Consider the following 21785-nt stretch of genomic DNA (forward strand, 5'->3'; position numbering starts at 1 on the left):
CTCATTTCCAGTTTGATCACTCATGGCTTTGGGACCCCAGCAATATGCGCAGCCCTAAGCACTTTCCAAACAGTCCTCAGTGAAATGCTGAACTACTTGGAAAAGCACACTACTCACAAAAATGGCGGAGCGGCGGATTCTGGCCAAGGACATGGCACCTCGGAGAAAGCCCCCCTGCGGAAAACTTCAGAGGCTGCTGTGAAAGAGGGCAAAACAGAAAAGACAGACTAGCTACATCAAACAGAATCTATTTCCAGAGAGTCTTGCTGCTGATATTTTTTCTAATACATATATCATTGAGGGTGATTAATCTTCAGTGGACCAAATCTCTGCCCTCCCCCAACCCTCCATAAAAAACAAAAATGGAAATGAAAAATGAAACAAAAAAGGACAAAACCAAAAAAAAAAAAAGACAAAAAAAAAAGGAAAAGCAGTGTAACTGTGTGATGAAATTGTCACTTTTTAATTTTATGTTATGATAAACTCCTTTTGTGCACGTACTTTATTGTTCCGAATTATATACATGACAGTCTTTAAGCACTTCTGGACTTTGGAGAGGCAGCACATGCTTTTTCACATCTAACTGATGCACTTTCTTACCCAACTCTGTAGTTAGGGATCAGAAAGCATGACCAAACTGGACTCCACCACCAGCGCATACAGCGCCAGTCTTTCTTGACTTAATCCCCTATAACAAAACAGTGCCTCTTTCCATTAAATAGACCAATCTGAAAATCAATCCATCAATAAATGCTTTGGGAACTGAAAAGGGCAGTCATGAATCTTTGTCCTGTGAATTGACAGCAATTTAAAAATTTTGGTCACCGCTAGCCCACTTAACTACCAGTGCCTTGGTGGTATTTAAAAATTCCAGAAAACTCTGTCCCCTCTTTGTGTGACTATTCCCACCCCACCCTAGGTCCATTTTTTAAAGAAGAGACTCAGCAGAATATTGAAGAGAAAAGAGATGACCTCTCCTATCCATTCTCCTCACTTCCCCAACCTAACAGTTCAAGGAAACAGACTGCATATAGTGGGTCAGGGCAGGCTGGATATAGAAAAGGGTAGCTTTGCCACTTGGGGTCCTGACGGAAAGCTGTGGTATTGTCTTGCCTGGAAAAGCAAGGGAATAGGAACAGCGATCTTTCCAGGAAGCCCTGCCCCTCAGAGACAGAAGAGGAGCCCAGGGAACTAGTGGAGGCCTCTCAAAGTGTCAGCGGCCAATGATTGTATGGTTAAAATGACAGCCGTTATTCTTTTTCTACTTTTGTGATTCTGCTACCTGCCCGATAGCTGTGTTTTAAACCTTTAGAGGCACAGAAGCATTCAGGTCTGTGTTCAATAAAGAAAACAAAAACAGAATGATCAGAGAAGGCTTTTGCTCTTAAGATGCTTCCTTTTTTCATAGTTTGTTCTTAAGCTTTATTGTCCTGTAGTTAAAATACTGAAAACAAGAGGTTCCTGGCTGCCAAGGCCAAGGGCTAATTGAATGAAAGTTCAGACCATTAAAACCTGAGTGTGTCAAGAAACCTGATTGGTACCACATAGTACTAACCTTTCTACTGTTAACAGTTTTCAAAGTTCTAAGCAAATAAAGATGTAGGTCATCGTCTATGAAAAAAATCATTTAAAAAATATGTGGACTCCTGACATTGTTTAGCATGAAAATATTCTCCTCTCGTTAACATATATCAATTACTTTCAGAATGTCTCTGCCACATTATAACCCCGTGGGGAATATTATTTTTTTTTAATTGAGAGAAAATTGCTTAAGAGTTTTCATCAAGAGATCACAAAAAATGTTTTTACCTAACAATAATTCTTAAAATCATTCGACTTTTATCTTCAATCTTATACAGAAAAGAGGAACATAATCAATGAATATCTAAATTTTCTAGACTAAATTCAGTTAACAAAAGACACTAGTAAGGAATTCTATAATAAAGGGGTTTTATAGTTACACAGTAGAAGAATTTAAAATAAAGAAAATGTAAAAGTAATGAATTGTGACTTCATGAGTTTATCTAGTTCCATTTTTTAAATTTTACCATTATTCATGGCTTTAAATTTTTTTGAAATAAAATAGAATAAAGCTGAGATTCTGCTGCAGTTCCAAATTTCATCACAAAATAAATTGTTTCCATTTACATGAAAATTCTCATACTGTAAAATATACACGTGAAACAAAAATGATGAATATTTCAGTTTAATAAGTAGTAGGAAAGCTATATACACATAATGTGGGCTACTAATATTTCCTTAATGAAATTTCCACATTGACTTTTATTCCTTTTATTATTAACAATACATACGTATTTAATATGGCATTTTCATATGCATATCTGCTAAGTACTTAATGTAGTTATATACTATGTCAAATGTTCACCCATAATCAGAGAAAAAATTAGATCTGGCTTATAGTACCAGCTTACTTCTCAACCCATAGTTGTGACTAGTTGGGGTTCTTAACACCTCAATGGGGTGTTCTTATTTATTAGCCTTGGAAACAGAAGTATAACTACAGTGCATATTATTTACCAGGATTTTGGGTGTCTTCAGAGCCTTAAATGGACAGCACCCATCATTTAACTTAACCAGCCATTAGGACATAAGTGAATTAATGGACTGGTCATGTTTAGAGTAATTATTTATTATCATATTTAATAGACATTGTTAACATACCTACTTTTGCCTTGTATATAAGGTACTCAACACTTTTTAAATAAATGAGTAAATGAATGTGTGTGTGTTCTTTGTCCAAAATGGGCCAAAGGACTTTTTACTTTTGATTTTTTTTTTTCTTTGATACCCATTGCATTGATACCCATTGCTTCAATCTGGCTGGCTTCTTCCATGGTAATTTATGGATAACACATTTTAATGAATAGGGAAATATTTCCACTCTATCACATTAGTTGCAACTAGATGCATTTAATATAAAACAATAAAAACAGCTAGGTGAGTATCAGAATTTCAACAAAAGTAAAGTTATAATTGTTATCAGTATCATAGTTTATAGTTAAGGAAGGTAGGTCACCAAAATCTGATTTTCAGTGTTACAGTCAATAATAAAGCAATGAAAAAGCTTTCCAGGTTAACTATCACTGGCCAAGACAATTTGTCCAAACCTCTCATACTTACTCAAAATTAATATACTTAAACTTACGAAAAATTGAGTCAAACTCCTATGAAAAGAAATGTTCGTTTTAAGGCTGTTTCAATAACCAATTTAAATGCCACTTCTATGGCTATTTCACTAGAGTTATCATTTGACCTAAGTTTGGTGGTTCTCGAAAAATAAAGGAAAACTCTGAATTATTCTATATTTTCTTCTCTGGAAAGATCAGATTACTGGGAAGATGCCTAGTCTATTCTCCTGCACCCTTCTTTTCCGATGCTTTAAAAATGGGTAATCCTTTCTGGCTTTGCAGTTCCTTTTTCCTTTCCCTTCTTTGAGGGTGTGTTTTTTTCACTGTCCAAGACAGAACATGACCCTCTAGCTTATGAGCATCCTGACCCTAGTGTGACAGTGATAAGAATTTGACCTTTTGTCACCTGGTGCTTTTAAAATAAATGTGTCAATGAATTATCCTTGTTAAAATGAGTAAAACAATATAATTTCATTACCCTATATTTTCTTCCTTTTGGGCTTCTTTGGAGGCATTTTTGACCAGTGCAATTTTTAAAATGTATCAGCATCCTTTACACAATGAATATGCCATCTCCCTACAAAGGCCAAGTCAACATATGAGAGGTGGCCTGGCATAGTGACTAAGAGCGTAGACTCCAAAGCCAAATAACCTGGGTTCAAATCATGGATCTTTCGTTTGCTTCTGTGTGAACTTGGGCAAATTGCTGAACCTCTCTGGGTCTCCATTTCCCCATCTGTAAAATAAGGATAATAATAGATACCTACTCACAGAACTACTGTCAGAATCAAAGAGTTAATATATATAAATTGCTAAGAGCAGAATAAGGGCGTGGTTAGTGCCATGTGAGTGTTAACTATTGTCATTAATACTTAGAGTTGGGACAAACCATATTTTTTATCTAGATATCAGTTTCTCCTCAGTTTATTGAATCCTTCCTATATGTCAGGCTCTGTCTTAGAGACTGAAGATAAAGCGAGGAATAAAGCATTTTTCTTATGAGTTTCTCGCAGTCTCCTATGAAGATCCCAGCCATTATAATATGGTAAGTGCCCTGATGTAAATGTGCACAAGTTATCCCAACACAAACCAGACCCAGGTCCTGGGAACTGAGGGGAGGAGAGGGGAGGGGGAGAAATCAAAGGAGGGGTTGTAAAGGTGGAAGAGAAGGGAAAGGTGGAAACCAGGAAGAGGAGACTTTACAGTTCTGGGTGAATTAAAAATATTTGGGGCAGGATGCGATTTTGCAAACTAACCAATGCCATTTGTATTTCTGGTTATTCCTATACCTCCGCTCCATTTTCGAGGGTACCTAACATTTTGTCCATACTGCCTCAGGGAAGGAACGTGACCCGAGGGAATGCAGGCAACAAAGGAATTGAACTTTTATACAAGTTTTCAGTTTCAAAATCCTGGGCCTTAAGGAGGACTTGAGGTTTAAAAGTATATCAGTCCGGACCTTTTTCCTTCCTCCCCACAGACACACACAGACACACACACACACACACACGGAGACACAGGCACAGACACATTGGAGCCCATAAAATAATTCTCAGTTTGGTGAAAGAAGGAGAGGATTAAAGAAGAATTGAAGAAAGGGTAGCTATCGTTGCATCTCTCTGAGAAGGGGCCACATCCTGGGGGTGCATTTGGTGATAGAGGGAACCATGTCTTCACCCCAGAGGAAGGTCCAGGGAGGAAGACCACCCAGCATCATGCAGAAGCAGAGGTGCTGTCTATGTGGGGTGTGTCTAGGCAGATGGTTCTCAGACAACCTCACAGGGTTTCTCCGAAGGAGATTCTCTCAACATGGCCTGGAGAGACCAGGATGATGTGTGTGGGAGCAGAAAACAAAGAAGCAGCTATTCCTGCAACCCACAGAGATGCAGCAAAAAAATGGATATTTCAGGCACACCCAGAAGCAACCCAGGTAGCGGGCAAGCAATGCAGGTTGGACCCACGTACACACAGGAGGAACATGACACACATGTCAATCAAAGACCAGAGGGGATATTCAGATGTACCACTTGGAGTCCAGTCAGGAGAACAAAAACCTTTTTAGGGATTTCAAAGAGAGAGGATTTAATAAAGATAACAGGTGAAACAGGTGTTAGAAAGTTGAAAGAGCAGAAAATGAGACACTGAATCACCCAAACACTAGTAATTTGAAAAAGTAGTGACCACCCTATAGATGAGAGAACAAAAGGAAAGAGGTGAGGTTACCTGAATCTGGGAGCTTGGAGGAGGGCATCCCCCTCCCCATAGTTGTTGCTTGAATGTCTGAGATTAATGCCGATGGTACCTCTGAGGGGGTAGAGTTTGGCTAATGCTGGGATTGCAAAGAAGCTGGAGGCTAGAGCCATAACCTTCCTATTCTGCTGGAGGGATGGAGACAGGAATCGGAAATACGTGGAGCATCTTTCTGTCTCCTCTTCCTTCGAATTCCGACCAGTATCTCCCATTGTCAGAACCTAATTAGAAGCTTGCTGGCAAAGGGTTATGAGAAAGATAGTTTCAGAAAGGCAATACAGAAAGGTGGGCACCTCTGCAGCTGCCAGCATCCACAGATGGCAATCCAGGCCACGTGGTCCCCCACACAGTTTGGTGGTACATAAACCCTCTCCATCCAGTTCTGGGACACAGATGCAAACCAAGAGGACCCTGAATGGACTGAGATAAAATTTCTGCCACGTTTAAAATGAAGGCTCAAATATATATAAAATAAAGGGACATTTCTCATATATCCAAATTGACACAAAGGCATTCATACCTACTACTTTTAAAAACTGTATTTCAGCTACTTCCCATGTGCATCGCAGAGGATTCAAAAGGACCAAGGCACTTAAGAAAATTTGCAATAACCCCCCATAAAAGGCAGAAAACAATAAAAATAAATAAACATGGAATATGGACATGTGAGTGAGTTATTCCCAGTTAAAGTCTAATGTAAGTTTTCAAAGCTATTTTTCTTTAACATTGTATTGCCCTAATTATTTCTTTCATGTCAAGAGCTATTTGGAGAAAGAGCACTAAGATGATATTTAAGTTTGTGTTTAGTCTTCCTTCCAAGTTCAATCATGATGTTGTTGTAGTCAATAAAAGCTAACGGTATGCGTAAATATTAGTATCATTTATCTTCCTACCACAACCATTCTCCCTGGGCAATATCTTCTTGTATAATTTCAACTATCATGTCTTTTCTTATGGCAAAGACCAATAGCCATCTGATGAAAGTCCATTGGACATTTGTCCTGGGTGTTTACCTATTCCGAGGGTTGGCAAACTTTCTCTGTAAAGGGCCAGATAGTAAATATTCTAGGCTACACAGGCCATATAATCTCTGCTGCAACTACTCTGCCATTGTAGCATGAAAGTAGCCATAGACAATATGTAAGCAAATGGCCATGACTGTTCCAATAAATCTTTATTTACAAAAATAGGCATTGGGATGGTTTGGTGCATGCATTCCTGTAGTTTGCTAACCTCTAACCTAGATTAAATTTCTCAGCATTTCTTGCTGTTTGTAGCTATATGATTAAGTTCTCTCCATTGGAGGAATAGAAGTGATATTTGCCACGTCCAGATTTTACCAATAAAAAGCAGCCCTGCACTTACTTTCCTTCATGTTATGTCCTCTTCTTCCTGCTGCATGAGATGACAATGAGGCCCTGGGGCAAGAATTCTCAACCTTGGCTCTACTGGGCCTTCATTGTGAGGGGCTGTCCTGTGTGTTGTAGGATGTTTAACAGATCCTTGGCCTCTATGTACTAGATGCCAGTAATATCTCTCCTAATTGTGACAATCAAAATTGTCTCCAGACATTGTTTAATGTCTCCAGGGGGAGAAAATCACTCCTAGCTAAGAACCACTGTCTTAGAGATGCCAGAGACACAAGATGGAAAGTACCCAGATCCCTGAATGACCATATGGAAGAGAAGTGCACATTACGCCAAGCTAAACTTCTACTACATTAAACCACTGAAATTGGAGGTGGGCGTGGAGGGCAGGAGGGTCTATTTATTAGCCTACCCTAACACAGTACTGATGAATTCCAAATCCATATCTCCACTGGTTTTCCGGCCTCTGGACTTGCTCTTTTTTATTCCATTCTCCACACCGCAGAGAATCATTCTGAAAAGCAAATCTGATTTGCATATCGCAAATAAAACACTTCATGGATTACTGTTGCCCTTACAATAAAGTCAAACTCTTCTAGAAGATTTACAACATCCTTCTGACCTAGCGTTTGCACTCTTCTCCAGCCTCTTCCAGCTTTATCTAGTATCTCTGTTTCCCCCGTCACATTCCCTCCTCCCCCCAGCCACACACACACTCCATGGTCCAGCCACATAAGCCTTTTTAAAATTCCTGAAACTCTCCATGATCTAAGATTTAGCTTATTAGTCCTCTTAGCTTGAAACATTATGTTCTACCTAACCTCCTTCACAAGCCAGCTCTTGTTTGTCTTTGGGATATCAACTTTGAATTCACTAATTTGATGCAACTTTTATGAGTTTTCTATTGCTACATAACATTTTGCCACAAACTTAGTGGCTTAAAACAGCATCCATTTATTTGCGCACATTTCTATAGATCACAAGCCAGCCAGGCTTAACTGGATTCTCCGCTTAGACTCTCAGAAGGCTGAATTCAAGAAAGCAGCCAGGCTGGGAAGAATTCACTTCCAAGCTCATTCAGATGGTTGGCCAAATTCATTTTCTTGTGGTTGTAGTATACTAAGGTCCCCATCTCTTTGCTGGCTGTCATCCAGGGGTCACTCAGAGCTCCCAGGGTCTGCTCTCAGGTCTTTATCGCATGCCTCCCTCCATGTTCAAAGCCAGTGACAGCACATCAAATCACAAGTATCTCTCTGACTTTTCCTTCTGCTACCAGCTGGAGAAAACTGCTTTCAAAGGGCTCACATGATTAGATTATGCCCACCCAGGTGATCTTCCTTTTGATTAACTCAGCATCAACTGATTAGTGGCATTAATTACTTCTGCAAAATTCCTTGATCACCCGAGTTAATATGCTTATGAATGTGATATCACATTATATTCAGAGTCCCCGGGGATTAGGGTGGGAAATCATGGGAGTTCATCTTTAGAACTGGTCCTACCACAGAGACCTTTCCTGATTCCCTAAACCAAGCTGCTTTTCTCTCCTTTGTGCCCTCATACCATCATTTATCCCTATCATGTCACTTATTAAAGACTTTTTAATAATAATTTGCTCAATTATCTTTCCTATCAGACAGATAATCCCCAGTTTCCATAACTGTAAAATGAGGATAATTATAGCGTTCACATCATTAGGTTGTTATAAGGATTAAATGAAAATTTCAATAACTGAGCCTGAGACATAGTAAGGGCCCAAATGATGTTAGCTGTTAATATTATTGCAAATATTGGGATTGTTAGTGTTAAACATCATTAGGTTTTGAAGCGGGAATCCATGTATCTTGCCTATTATTGTACTCTCAGCAACTAGCCCAGCGCCTACCCGGCATATGACTGGTAAGACACGAATGATGGGCAAATGAGGCAAATTCAAGGACTTGTCCAAGGTCTATAGAGAAAATATGTAAGGTTCTTTCTAAGAAAAGAGACAATCGTAAATTACTGGGAGCCCCAGAAGTGTTTTCAGATTCACAGTGCCAGAAAGAAAAGTGATAGGTGCAAAATATCTCCTGCATTAACACAGAAAGTCATTGTCATATTCAGTCTCCAATGTATAAACCCTGTAAGCATGTTGCTAAAACCAAGATTTTGAATAAAAGAGCAATGCAAAATAAAACTGACAACTTATTGTCTCATGGACAGCAAAGCATTCTTGGTACAAAGTATCATATCCTCAAACAGCACTGAAATGGGTATAAATGCTTATTGTTCCTCATTATCCTAATTATCTATTTAAAGCCTATTTACTAGCAGTTAAGATGTTTTCTTTTTTCTGGGGTAATGGAGAGGGTATGGAGAAGCTGCATGTCCTTTCTGGCTTCCTAAATGTTTTCTCTAATTAGTTAACTTCCATTTTACAGTGGAAGATAAGTTCTGTTTTCTTAATGAATGACAGAATTCCACTGAAAATTATAGTCTTTTATCCTAGAGGATATAAAGCTATTATAAAGGCTTTGAGACAGAAGACTGTTATAATGGTTTTATTGAAAGGGTTTTGGAGAAGATTGCCTGTGACTGCCTTAGAACAGTATTATGCTCAGAGCATACTGCATATAAGCTTTCCCTCTAATGCCTGGCTACCCAGTATGAAGGCATGTATTTAATTGTTACATGGACATATAACTCCTAGAACAAATAACAGTAACTTTGGGAATTCCACATTTCTTTACAAATTGGTCAAGCTAAAATTCTAATTATCAGCAACAGATCATACTGAATAACAAAGACTTTCTTGAACCCAGAAATTTTTCTTATAAAATCCTCTCACAGTCATTATCAGAATGGAAACTAATCAAATTTATTCATCTATTTATTCATTCAACAAATATTTATTGAGAACTTAGTATATGCAGGTCACTATGCTAAACATTTAATAGAAGATTCTGAATAAGTTCAGCCCTAGAACTTTAAATCTTATTCAACTTTTTGTTTTCATTCATCTTGTTCCTTTAAGATTCATATTAATTTCTAGTCCTAGACCTGAGAGATTAATGCTCATTTCCTGGCTATACAGCAATTCTTATTATGTACTTATTTTTTAGTAAGTCCTTGACTAGAAATACCATATTTTATTTTATGCATTAATACATGTATACCCCTAGATTCTTCAAAAATAAGATCTAATACAGCTTTTAGAAACTTAGACAAATAATAACATACTACATTTTAGGAACAGCAAGAAATACAAAGGCAAATTAATGATAAAGGTATAAAATAGAGCCAGAAATAAGGCTAAAACAAAATAGAGTTATGAGTATTTACAATACTACAGGTAAGTAACAAATTTAACTCTGAGCTTTCTCTAATAGCAAAATGGAAATTGAGCATTTATTCAATTCACTGTATTTGTGCCTAAGACTAAGCCAAAGCAATTGGTCAGCAGAAATACAACTATTTCTGAAACTTAGATTAAGGGAGGAAAAACGTTTTTCAAAAGAATCCTTGGAAAAAGAACTACGAATGACATTCTTTCAGCAGATTAGAGTTTCTCAGCCTCGGCACCTTTGAAATGAATTAACAAATAGACAAATTGTGTAAGGTGTGATTATGAAGACAAAATGACAAAGATTTAATTTAGACAAGAAGAGATAAGGCAAACCCCAGGAATGGAAAAGAATATGACCTGAAGGATGATGGTATTTACCCAGTCCAAAGCAGGAGGGGATAGCATTCCTGGTGGAGGAACTGCGTGTGCTGAGTCCCCAAGGAGGAACAGAGCTTGGCATCTGTAGGAGCTGTCAGAGGTCAGTGTGGCTGCCATGGGGTGAATTAGGAGCAGGTGAGCCGGGGGGGGAGTGGGGATGAGACTGCAGGAATGTTCCAGACCTGCAGTCCAACTGAAGATCCTGTGTTTCATTATTAAGTGCAATAGAGAGCCAGTGAGGGTTTTTAATCCAGAAAGTGATGAAACCAATTGGAGTTTTCAGTCCTCAAAGCCTCTTACTATCTGCCCTTTAGAACTCTTATCTCCTTTCTTTTTAGGGCTCCTTTCCCGTTGGAAACAGGTGAGTGATTTTGGGAGCCTGGAAATAAGTGTTTTAAAATCTTATTATTGATAGAAAAGCAGGTGCATGTCCGTAGGATCAGGTGGAAAAGGAGTGTTGGCAAGATCCCAGGGGGGAGGCGCTAGTATCTGCCCAGCCCCCTAACCCTCAGAAACAGGTGTGAACATGATAATCTTCATTTTCAAAAACCAGGGATGCTGAAGCCCTCAGTGAAGACACCCAAATAAAGATCATATCAGAGCCACTTTCTTTGACGTCGAGGTTTCGAATTCCCTGGAAGGAGCTTGCTGATAGTGGATCTGGCAGTCAATTGATATTTGGGTATTTGCCACGTCATGTTTTATCTTTAGTATATGGCTTCCTTAGGAAGTGAACTTGACATTTTATATGTATTCCAAGCATTTTTGTAAAGTATAGTCAAGTGTGTTTCTGTTTTGTTTTTAATTGAGATATAATTGACAAATAGCATTATATTGCTCTTTTCTGGTTATCGCAGCGCGAGGCACAATGAGCAGCAAAGTCTCCGGCGACACCGTCTACGAGGTGGTGCGGGAAGTGCTGCAGGGAAACCAGCTCGAGCGCTGGAAGTTTTTGGAGACGGTGTAGCTTCAGATCTGCCTGAAGAACTATGACCCTCAGAAGGTCAAATGCCTCTCAGGCACCGTCCGGCTTAAATCCACTCCCGCCCCAAGTTCTCCGTATGTGTTCTGGGGGACCAGCAACGTAGTGACATGACCAAGGCTGTGCATATTCCGCATATGGACATTGAGGCACTGAAGAAACTCAACAAGGATAAGCAACTGGTCAAGAAGCTGGCCAAGAAGGATGATGCCTTTTTGTCTTCAGAGTCTCTGATCAAGCAGATCCCATGGATCCTGGGCCCAGTCCTGAATAAGGCTGGCAAGTTCCCTTCCTTGCTGGTCCACAATGAGAACATGGTGGCCAAAGTTGATGAAGTGAAGTCCATAATCAAGTTCCATGTGAAGAAGGTGCTGTGTCTGGCAGTGGCTGTTGACCACCTGAAGATGACACATGATGAGCTTGTGTTCAACATCCACTTAGCTGTCAACTTCCTGGTGTCATTGCTCAAGGAAAACTGGCAGAATGTCCGGGCTTTGTACATTAAGAGGACCATGGGCAAGCCCCAGTGCCTGTACTAAGGCACAGCTTAATAAACCATACTCCCACCATTAAAAACAAAAACCAAAGAACATTATCTTGGTTTCAGGTGTACAGTATAATGATTGGATATTCGTATGTATTGTGAAATGAGCACCACAATAAACCTAGTTAACATCCATCACCATCTACAGTCAAGTGTTTTGAACATGTCTGTGAACTGAACTTAATTTTCCATGTAAACAAGGTTGACAATTTCCTTGCAGAGAGGTGAAAAGAACAGTATTGGAGACTAAACATGTGTTAAATAAAAACGAATCTGGGGGCTTCCCGGGTGGCGCAGTGGTTAAGAATCCGTTTGCCAATGCAGGGGATAAGGGTTCAAGCCCTGGTCCGGGAAGATCCCACATGCCGCGGAGCAACTAAGCCCATGCGCCACAACTACTGAGCCTGTGCTCTGGAGCCCGTGAGCCACAACTACTGAGCCCACGTGCCACAACTACTGAAGCTCATGTGCCTAGAGCACATGCTCTGCAACAAGAGAATCCACTGCAATAAGAAGACCGCGCACTGCAACGAAGAGTAGCCCCCGCATGCCGCAACTAGAGAAAGACCACGCAGCTATGAAGACCCAGCACAGCCAAAAATAAATAAATAAAATAAATAAATTTATAAAAAAAAAACAAAAAAAAAACTAATCTGGGCTTAGTTAAGGAGAAGCTTCATTCAAAGGGGTCATTCAAAAGGGTCAGGAAGGGAAGGGGGCCTCTTGCAGTAGGGAGAACCCCCCAACTGGAAGATCTGCTGGATCTCAACGGTCCAGCAGAAAAGGATTTTTCTTTAATACAGGATGGGGAGTAAACAAGGCTAGAAGGAATCTGGTGTGGGGAAATAAGTGGAGTGGCAGGACAGTTAATCCAGGAATGTCTTTCCTTTGGGTCAGCTGATTCTCAGAAGAGTGGTTAAGGAAGGCTTGTACACTGGCTCAGAATGAGAGTAACTCAGAGTTCAAAGGCTTGGGGGAAGGAGACCAGCTTCACTCTAGTTTGATCAAGTCAGGTATTTTGTTCAGATTAGTCAGTGGGTACAAACTGTTCAACCCATCATTTATGAGACAAGGAATGAGAATGTGGAGGGTGTGTGTCTGGCATTGCCAAAGGTCAGCGAGGAGACATCTGGCTCTTATCTAAGTCATATGGGGAAGAATGTTTCTTGGCAGTAAGGCATTTCCCTGAACATAGAAGAGTGGGAGGATTTCTTAACCATTGCTGTTTCCCAAGAACACAGGGCTCCCGTAAAGTTTAACATTGTCACATGAATGAGATTGTTCCCAAAACTGATGCACAAAATAAGCAAAAAATACTGAGACTAGCCTAAAGAACTCCAATTCATGCTGTGTTAATTTTTAAAACTATGAATGTTCCTGTAATATCAAGGAATATAAATATTGATGACATTAGTATAAAAATGCCCACCTTACCTTCTTTAGAGATAAAATGGGAAAAAACCACTCCTATTTAAATAGGTAAGAGTCATCTAGATTTAGCATACAATTGTTTATTTAAAAAAAAGAGGACAGAGACTTGGGGTAAAATCAGTATGTGAAGTTGAATGTTGCTTTGGATTGATCAATGGTTTTAAACAAAATGAATCTTTCAAGTGTGAGGTTTTTTCCAAAAAAAAAAATCCTACGCCTACCTAATTAAGCCATTGGTCCTGTCTTCTTTGGTATTTTAAAGTACTTTTATCCATGCAACCCCCCCAAATGGCTGTTTGTATGTTTGACAAGTGTATCATTTCTCATTTTTAAAATTCATAATAATTATCACATAAGAAATGAAATATATGTTGTATGAAAATATTGTAACATTAAATTTCAAATTAACTAGAGTTCTAGAATTAAAAGTAATAATTAAAATATTATTTATATGATTAAAAACCACTTAGAGGCACTGGCAGAGTAAAGTAGCCATCAAAAAGGATGCCCAATTTAAATATCTTATTAAAAGTTTGGCCAGAAAATTCTCTGTGGCAATTCCTTAATGGCTACCACCTTGACAATTTTTAAAAACTGAAGTATAGTTGATTTACAGTGTTGTGTTAATTACTGCTGTACAGCAAAGTGATTCAGTTATACATATATACATTTTTTTTCATATTCTTTTCCATTATGGTTTATCACAGGATATTGAATACAGTTCCCTGTGCTATACACTAGGACCTTGTTCTAGTATATACCAGTTCTATATATACCAGTTTGCATCTGCTAACCCCAAACTCTGAATACATCCCTCTCCTACTCCCCACCCCCTTGGCAACCACCAGTCTATTCTCTCTGACAATTTTACTAACTAATTTTTGAGGAGAAATTTACTTCTGGGTATATTTTATCCTACCTTGTTCTTATCTTTTTATATAAACACATAAATGCCACATAAACAGAAAATGCTGCCTTGAAGTTTGCTAAAATGTGTATCAAACTTCCAGCAATCATAAAAGGGAGTATATAAAACCCAAAACCTCCCAGCCCCTCAAAACATGTCTGTAGGCAGGACTAAACTCTGCAGATCTAATGTACGGAGGCCAGCTAGTCACAAAAGCTCACCTGTACAGACCCACTAAGGATAGGTCTAGATATACTGTTTCTAATAAAAGGAGCAGAGGAACTTCAGCCTTATTTTGGCCATGTAACAATATTGTGGCCCAGGTTTTAAGTTGACTAAAACAAAGACAAATCTGTTGGAAGACTGTTCTCCATGAGTCTCCTGTGTTTCTCTCTTTTGCACTGACTAATCTGGTCTGAACTAGCTCTTCGAGGTTGTTTGTATTGTAAACATTCGTGGGAGATAAAACAGTGTCTCCCTCTGGGGCAGGGGATAATCATGCTTCTGTTTACTGCCCTTTATAAATGATGTGTTCCGTAAGCTCAGGTTTCCTCTCTTGTAACACAACTCACTGCATGTACAGGTATCAATGGACCCTCTTCACATTGACCTGTAGGAACTGGTACAAATGCTTACATTCTAGTTCCTGCTATTACCATGAGTAATAAAGTCCTTTGTCTCTGACCCAGAAGTCTCGTGTCTTCTGCCAGCTTATATGAAATCAAGCCAAGCTAACTTGTTGGGTTGCAAGTACGGTAAAATCTCAGACTCTACAAAGTACTTGACAAAACCATTCTCTGGGAAAGTTTCTTCTAATTTATTCCTTCAAATGAACTTCCATGTGTGGGAAAATTTAATGTTTTTTTCACTGATGTAAGTGTTCACTCAAATATTGATGAATAAATGAAATGAAAAGTAATCTTTGGAAAATACACATTTGATACAGGGTCCTTACAAAAAACTGTTTCTGCCATCCCCAAAGTAAGAATTCACAAAGTAGAAAATGGCACCCAATACCAAAGTGCATCCAGAAAATATATCTTAAAACTTTAAGCAATTCTATTGAAGTGAATATTAGTTTTCCACTACTCTGTGGCAAAGTCCGAATACCTTGACTAGGCATAGGGACCCTTCAATTCTTTTGCTCTGTCAACCTCTCCAATTCCACCACCCACCACACTCACTCAGAGATCCTGGGAAGATCCTGAACATTTTCAACAATCTGAAAGAGCAAGTCATACCATCTAGATCCTGCACATGCTGAGACACTCTCCATCCACCACCTTCCCCTTTACCTCTCACACCTGTGAATCCTTTGGGTCTTCATTTACATATTATATCCCTTGGGAAGCATTCTCTGATGTCCCTCACCACCACCAAAACTACCACCCAAATCAAGGTTCAATGCGATCAGAGCATACGCTTCTCCCATCCACTCCATATTGTATTACTCTGATTACTTTTTTCATAGCACTTACCACTCACTCTTTGAAAGTATCTTATTTATTTGTTTAGTAATTTGTTTCATGTCTCCATGGGAGTGGGGTACCTGACACAGAGTAGGTCATCCATGCATGTTAAGTAAATAAACAAAGGCTAAATGCAGGGGCAACACTATAATTCTTGATTAGATTTATCTATTCACTTGTGAGCTCTAATGAGCTGTAAAGTCCACGAGAGAGCAGGGTCTTCATCTGTCTTATTCCTACACTGCCTAGGACAGCAGGAAAATTTGTTGAAAATGTTGCATCAAACAACTCAGACAAACTCTCAGGTAAGAGCAGCTAATTAAAGAATTTGGAGTTGGAATGAACCATAAGTGTAATACAATTCAGTCTCTTAGTCCTAAAAATAAGAATGAATACAGTATTTGAGGTGATACAGACTTTAAATCTTATCGAGAACAGCTACTAAGAACTGTGTTACTTTGTGACTTTGCTCAGCAAATCTTCCCATCTCTTCTATGGTGGCCCATTCTCCTTTCCTCCACATTGTTTCCCCAAATTCTAGTTTGACCTTCATCATGGCTAAGAAGCAGCTGAGTGTCTCCAGCACCAGGAGACCTCAAGGAGCTGTGATCTGGGGGAACAGTTCCATTTTCTTAACTCCTTGCACTTTGTCTTCCTAATCGAAACTTGGCACCGACAGTGATCACCGCAGTGGAAGAAGGGATGAGGGCGGTGGTGATATTTGTGGATGGTGGAGATGTGTACATGCAGGTGACAGGGAATGAAAATATGATCAAACAGGCAGTGAGATCAAAAAACTGAGGGGACTTCCTGCATATCTTCACACACTTACAGGAGTGGCATATATACACAAGGTTTAGGATAAAATCATCTATAGAGGCGGGGCTCTGGAAGAGGATTTCTGCCCCCAAAACTTTTTTTAAGTTATTTTTAAATGTTTTTTGAATAACTAGTAAACAAACAAGTAATTATAGGGCACAGGTTTATCTGACTACTAAATCTTTTAGGAACTATAAGGCACAGATTTACCTTACTAAATAAACTAGTAACCATAGGGGTTATATTTATTTTCCTTATAACTCATTTCACAAGGAAATACAAAATGGATGAAATATTATTCAAATATAGAAGATAATTCACAAAGATACAGGAAAAGTACAGGGTTATGTCATGATGAATGTTTTTGAGTCATGCACCAATTACCAATTCCCTGAAGAAGAAAAAAGTTACAATAAAAAATAATTTTTCATTCTCATAACAGGAATTAATGTAACCCTTACTGTTCCTCTAAATTTTTGCACCCAGAATTTTCACATTACTCTATCTTCAGACGTATACTTCCTTTCCAAATATCAGCAATAGCTCCCAAGGCCTTGATAAGCAAGAGAGCGTATTCTACTGCCCTCTGCTGGAAGATGGAGTTATCACCCATCAACTGGAGAGGAAATGGCTGCTCTCTCCATAATCCCTTCAACTACTAGTTATCACCAGGCAGCTAATATATCATCTAATGTAGATGATGGATATAGATATAGATAGACAGACGATAGATGAATAGATCGATGGATAGCTAGATGTAGATAGATAGATATATAGATACTAGATGAATGATAGATCATGGATAATAGATAGATGATAGATAGATAGATAGATAGATAGAGATAATAGATAATTGATAGGTGTATAGATAGACAGACTATTATTCAGAGACAAGACTGAGTATATTCTGCCACTATATTATATCTATTTTCCGATCTAAGTCAAACTTCTATGAACCTGCAAAATAAAACTAGGATAACACTTTTTAAATGGTAAGCACTTGACAAGTAGGGAATGTGGAAGGAGGTGCTCCTAACCAATGTACAGATAACTGATAAGCTGAAGATGCTCAGGACAGGGGAAAGATCTAGGTTAGACACAGGAAAATTGTTGTCAAATCTCCATTTACTTATGTGAAGTCCATGAGAGCACTTAATACAACATTTAATAAATAGCTGCATTGCTTTATGCCTTAGATCACCCACCTTTAAAGTTTTTACTCCAACATTCTGAGCCCACTGAGAGTGACAAATAAACTGTGTGTGCTTATGTGTAAATTTTCTTAAAATATGGATGCTATATTTAATGTCATAGTATTATCGGAAGCATAGATTTAACTCAAAGTTTCCAGAAGGGTTATGTGAAATATAATGGCTTAAAAATTTGATAGGTCTTAGTTTGGGAACATGCTGTATCCTCCCTTGACAGTTACTGCTGACACTCCCTTCTGAATGACGCCTCCATCCATGAGTCACCGGGGTCGTGTTTGGGCTGGAACACTGGCTCAAGGATGTTATCCCATCATCAGGAACAGGCATGGGTTTTAGACTCAAATAAACTTGGAATTTGATCTCGGCTCTAACAAAACATTGAATAACTGTTAGAGCAAACACTTGTGTAGTATGCACCGTGTTTAAGAGCCCCGGGAGAGAGGTGTCAATTTTACCAATGAAGAAACTAAGGCACAGGAAGTGTTAAGTAACTTTCACGTACTTAAGCCCCAGAGTTAGTAAGTCATGCAGTCTCTTCCCTGAATTATATTATCCTCATTTATAAAATGAGAGTAAAGAGACCCAGCTTGCTGGATTTGGGGCAGGATGAGGGAAAATGTATAGAGTGTGAAGCACAGATCCTCATACCTAGTAGGTGCTGAAAAAAATTGTTGCTGGTATTTTTGTCCCATAATGGCTTGGTCCTTATGGACTACCTGACATTTATCCAGTTTCCAACAGCAGTAAATCACGCAATAAAGCCACTGCAGAGTCTTTCTGCAGAATTCAGGGTTAGAAGAAAAGCAAAAAATGACCTTTCCTAGACCCTCCATTTGGAGGGTGCAGACCCAAGAGCATGTGACCAGCTAGGAGAAACTGGAGCCCCTGTAGAGAATCGGAAGAGAGAAAGAAATACCCTTCTTTTTACATGTGCTATTGCTTCCCCAGCTCTTTCCCCCTTATCTATTCGTGACCAGGTTGGTCAGACCCAGCCGTAAGACGGTTTCCCTTTCTCTGACCTAACTGAGATGGTGTTCGCAACCAGAGCGGCTATGAAGGTGAGGTTTTCCTACTTCCAGCACTCACATCTTAACTAACGGAGTAATCCCATGACTTACCGAGACCTGGACCAGCTCACCCTATTTGAACTTGATATTTATTATAAGAATCTACATGTCCCAAATGCACAGAACAAGTGAAAATCAATCCATTCTCATGAGTCATTATTTAGAAGCAACGTGAGATCCGGGGACCACAGTAGAGATGTACTAGGTTGTCATTCTTGACTCACAGAGTCTCTTGGGCAATGAGGTGTCCTCCCTGCAGGTTTAATGGCTTGAGGAAAGATGTGTTTTGTTTCCTTTCAGCAGGCATGTCTTCAGCCCAGATTACTCCATTAATCATTCCATAATGTCCTCCCCTGTACAGAATGTTTACACTCCTTGGTTGCCTTAACCGGCAGAAGTGGTTCCTCCAAAGGATCAAAATGTTATCCTTCAAATCTTTCCTCATGTGTCTGCAGCTGCAACCTGCATAAGTAACAGATGGGACGGTGCCATGACCACACCTTACTTGTGAGCCACGAAATTATATGGTTCATTCATAAACCCTCTGGTGAAACAGGCTTTTATGACTCTAAGTTGGAAAATTTGAGGGGATTTCCACTTAACTTCATGTTAGTTTCCATGGTACTAATCAGTACATTCCAACTGCATGTGGTATCTTTATTTCTTAAGAAATACTCTAAATAACTACTCCTGTAAATATAATACAAATTTATATGGCAGTAAAGTCACATTTAAGAATTCTTCACTTCTCAAAATATATTATCAGTTTCCTTTTTTATAAATGATCTTTTAGTGTCTTAAAAATATGCTTTGTTTTGTAAACACAAAAAATAGCAATTTTACTAACCTGGTTTTTGAAGTCTCATTTTATCAGCTAATTAAGAACGTGAGAGAAATAGGTGCTTCATATATATTTATGCATATTTTTCTTTGTTTTAAACATACCTTGTATTTTTATTTGCTTCCTGCCATTAAATAGACTGAACTTCTTCTGACACCTTCTTGAATATATGGGAAAATAGCTTATATGTCCATGGTCTTTTTTTTTTTTTTTTTTTTTATTTATTTTTGGCTGTGTTGGGTCTTCGGTTCGTGCGAGGGCTTTCTCCAGTTGCGGCAAGCGGGGGCCACTCTTCATCGCGGTGCGGGGACCGCTCTTCATCGCGGTGCGCGGGCCTTTCTCTATCGCGGCCCCTCCCGTCGCGGGGCACAGGCTCCAGACGCGCAGGCTCAGCAATTGTGGCTCACGGGCCCAGCCGCTCCGCGGCATGTGGGATCCTCCCAGACCAGGGCTCGAACCCGTGTCCCCTGCATTAGCAGGCAGACTCTCAACCACTGCGCCACCAGGGAAGCCCTCCATGGTCTTTTTTTTTTTTTTTTTTTTTGAAGTACAAATGTTATATTACTTTCAGGTGTACAACATAGTGATTTGACATTTATATACATTATGAGATGGTTACCACCATAAGTCTAGTTACCATAATTTAAAATTATTACAATATTATTGACTATATTTCCTATCTTGTACATTATAACCCCATGACTTATTTTATAACTGGAAGTTTGTGCCTCTTAATCCCCTTCACCTATTTCACCCTCCCCCCTCCATCTGCTGCTCTCTGGCAACCACCTGTTTTCTCTATGCATCTATAGTCTGTTTCTGTTTTGTTTATTAATTTATTTATTTTAGATTCCACATTAAAATGAAATCATACAGTATTTTTCTTTCTCATCTGACTTTTTTCATAACACCCTCTAGGTCCATCCATGTTGTCACATATGGCAAGATTTCATTCTTTTTTAAGGCTGAATAATATTCAATTGTGTATACATATATACATACTACATCTTCTTTATTCATTCATCTGTTGATGAGCACTTAGGTTTCTTCCATAGCTTGGCTATTGTAAATAATGCTATAAATAACATGGGGGTGCATATGTGTTTTCAAATCAGTATTTTTATTTTCTTCATGTAAATACTCAGAAGTGGAATTGCTGGATCATATGATAGTTCTATTTTTAATTTTTGGAGGAAACTGTTTTCCATAGTGGCTGCCCCAATTTGCATTCCCACCAGTAGTGCAGAAGTGTTCCCTTTCCTCAACATCCTCACCAACACTTATTTGTCCATATGGTCTTTTTAAATAAAGAGCAAATTATTATATAGGCTCAAAAGCTCCCATCAGTTAATCAGTAAATGTTTACTGAGGACCTACTGTGTTCCAGACACTCTTCTAGGCACTGGGGATATATCAAGAAATAAAACAAACTGATGTCCCTGCCCTCATGGAGCTTACATTCTAACTTGTGTTACCTAATGGAAGATCTAGGAAACAAGATTTGAGTTCGAATCTTTACTGTCCAATTTATTCTCCATTGATCATTTCACTTCTCTTAGCCTTATGGCTTTCCTTCCTATTAAATAACTGTTTTTTAAGATACATTTTATCCACCTCATTTGAGTGTTTTAAAATTTAAAACAGCAAGGATACAGAAAGCCACGTACAGAAAAGAATAGAGGAGGCATTTACGGGATACACTAAGGGATAAGCTGTATTGTCTACCCTCAAGGAAGTGTTAATCTTGTGCAAGGAGATGGCTATGCCATGAGATATATTATGATTAATCACTAAACTGCGTGCTGCTGGCTTTAACTGCAGTTGGAGAAATCAAGGAGCACTAACTACTGGGGGATGATTCAAGGAGAAGGTAAAACTTGGACTGGTTCCTAAATAATATTGAAATTGGGAAGAGAGTAACAAAAGTCACTAATGGGGATTGGAATGATGTAACAGTTATGAAATGTACAATTATGTAATGATGTACAATTATGAAAATTGCTTGATAAGGACTGAGCGAAACAATAAGCCCTATGAAGGGC

At 38.9% G+C, this 21785-nt stretch overlaps 1 protein-coding gene and 1 pseudogene across 1 annotated transcript in view; both read left to right on the top strand.

Annotated features, from left to right (window-relative positions):
• TFAP2D (transcription factor AP-2 delta) overlaps positions 1–231 on the top strand; it is a 55482-nt gene extending 55251 nt beyond the window's left edge. The window contains exon 8 of the mRNA XM_007193862.2: positions 12–231. Coding sequence (XP_007193924.1) covers positions 12–231 — 220 coding nt within the window. The remainder of the gene's footprint in view (positions 1–11) is intronic.
• An 11109-nt stretch (positions 232–11340) lies between these two features.
• On the top strand, positions 11341–11993 carry LOC103000805 (60S ribosomal protein L10a-like; annotated as a pseudogene).
• The last annotated feature ends 9792 nt before the right edge of the window (positions 11994–21785 follow it).

The sequence above is a fragment of the Balaenoptera acutorostrata genome, chromosome 10 (assembly GCF_949987535.1).
Source record: "Balaenoptera acutorostrata chromosome 10, mBalAcu1.1, whole genome shotgun sequence".
Classification (NCBI taxonomy): Eukaryota; Metazoa; Chordata; class Mammalia; order Artiodactyla; family Balaenopteridae; genus Balaenoptera; species Balaenoptera acutorostrata.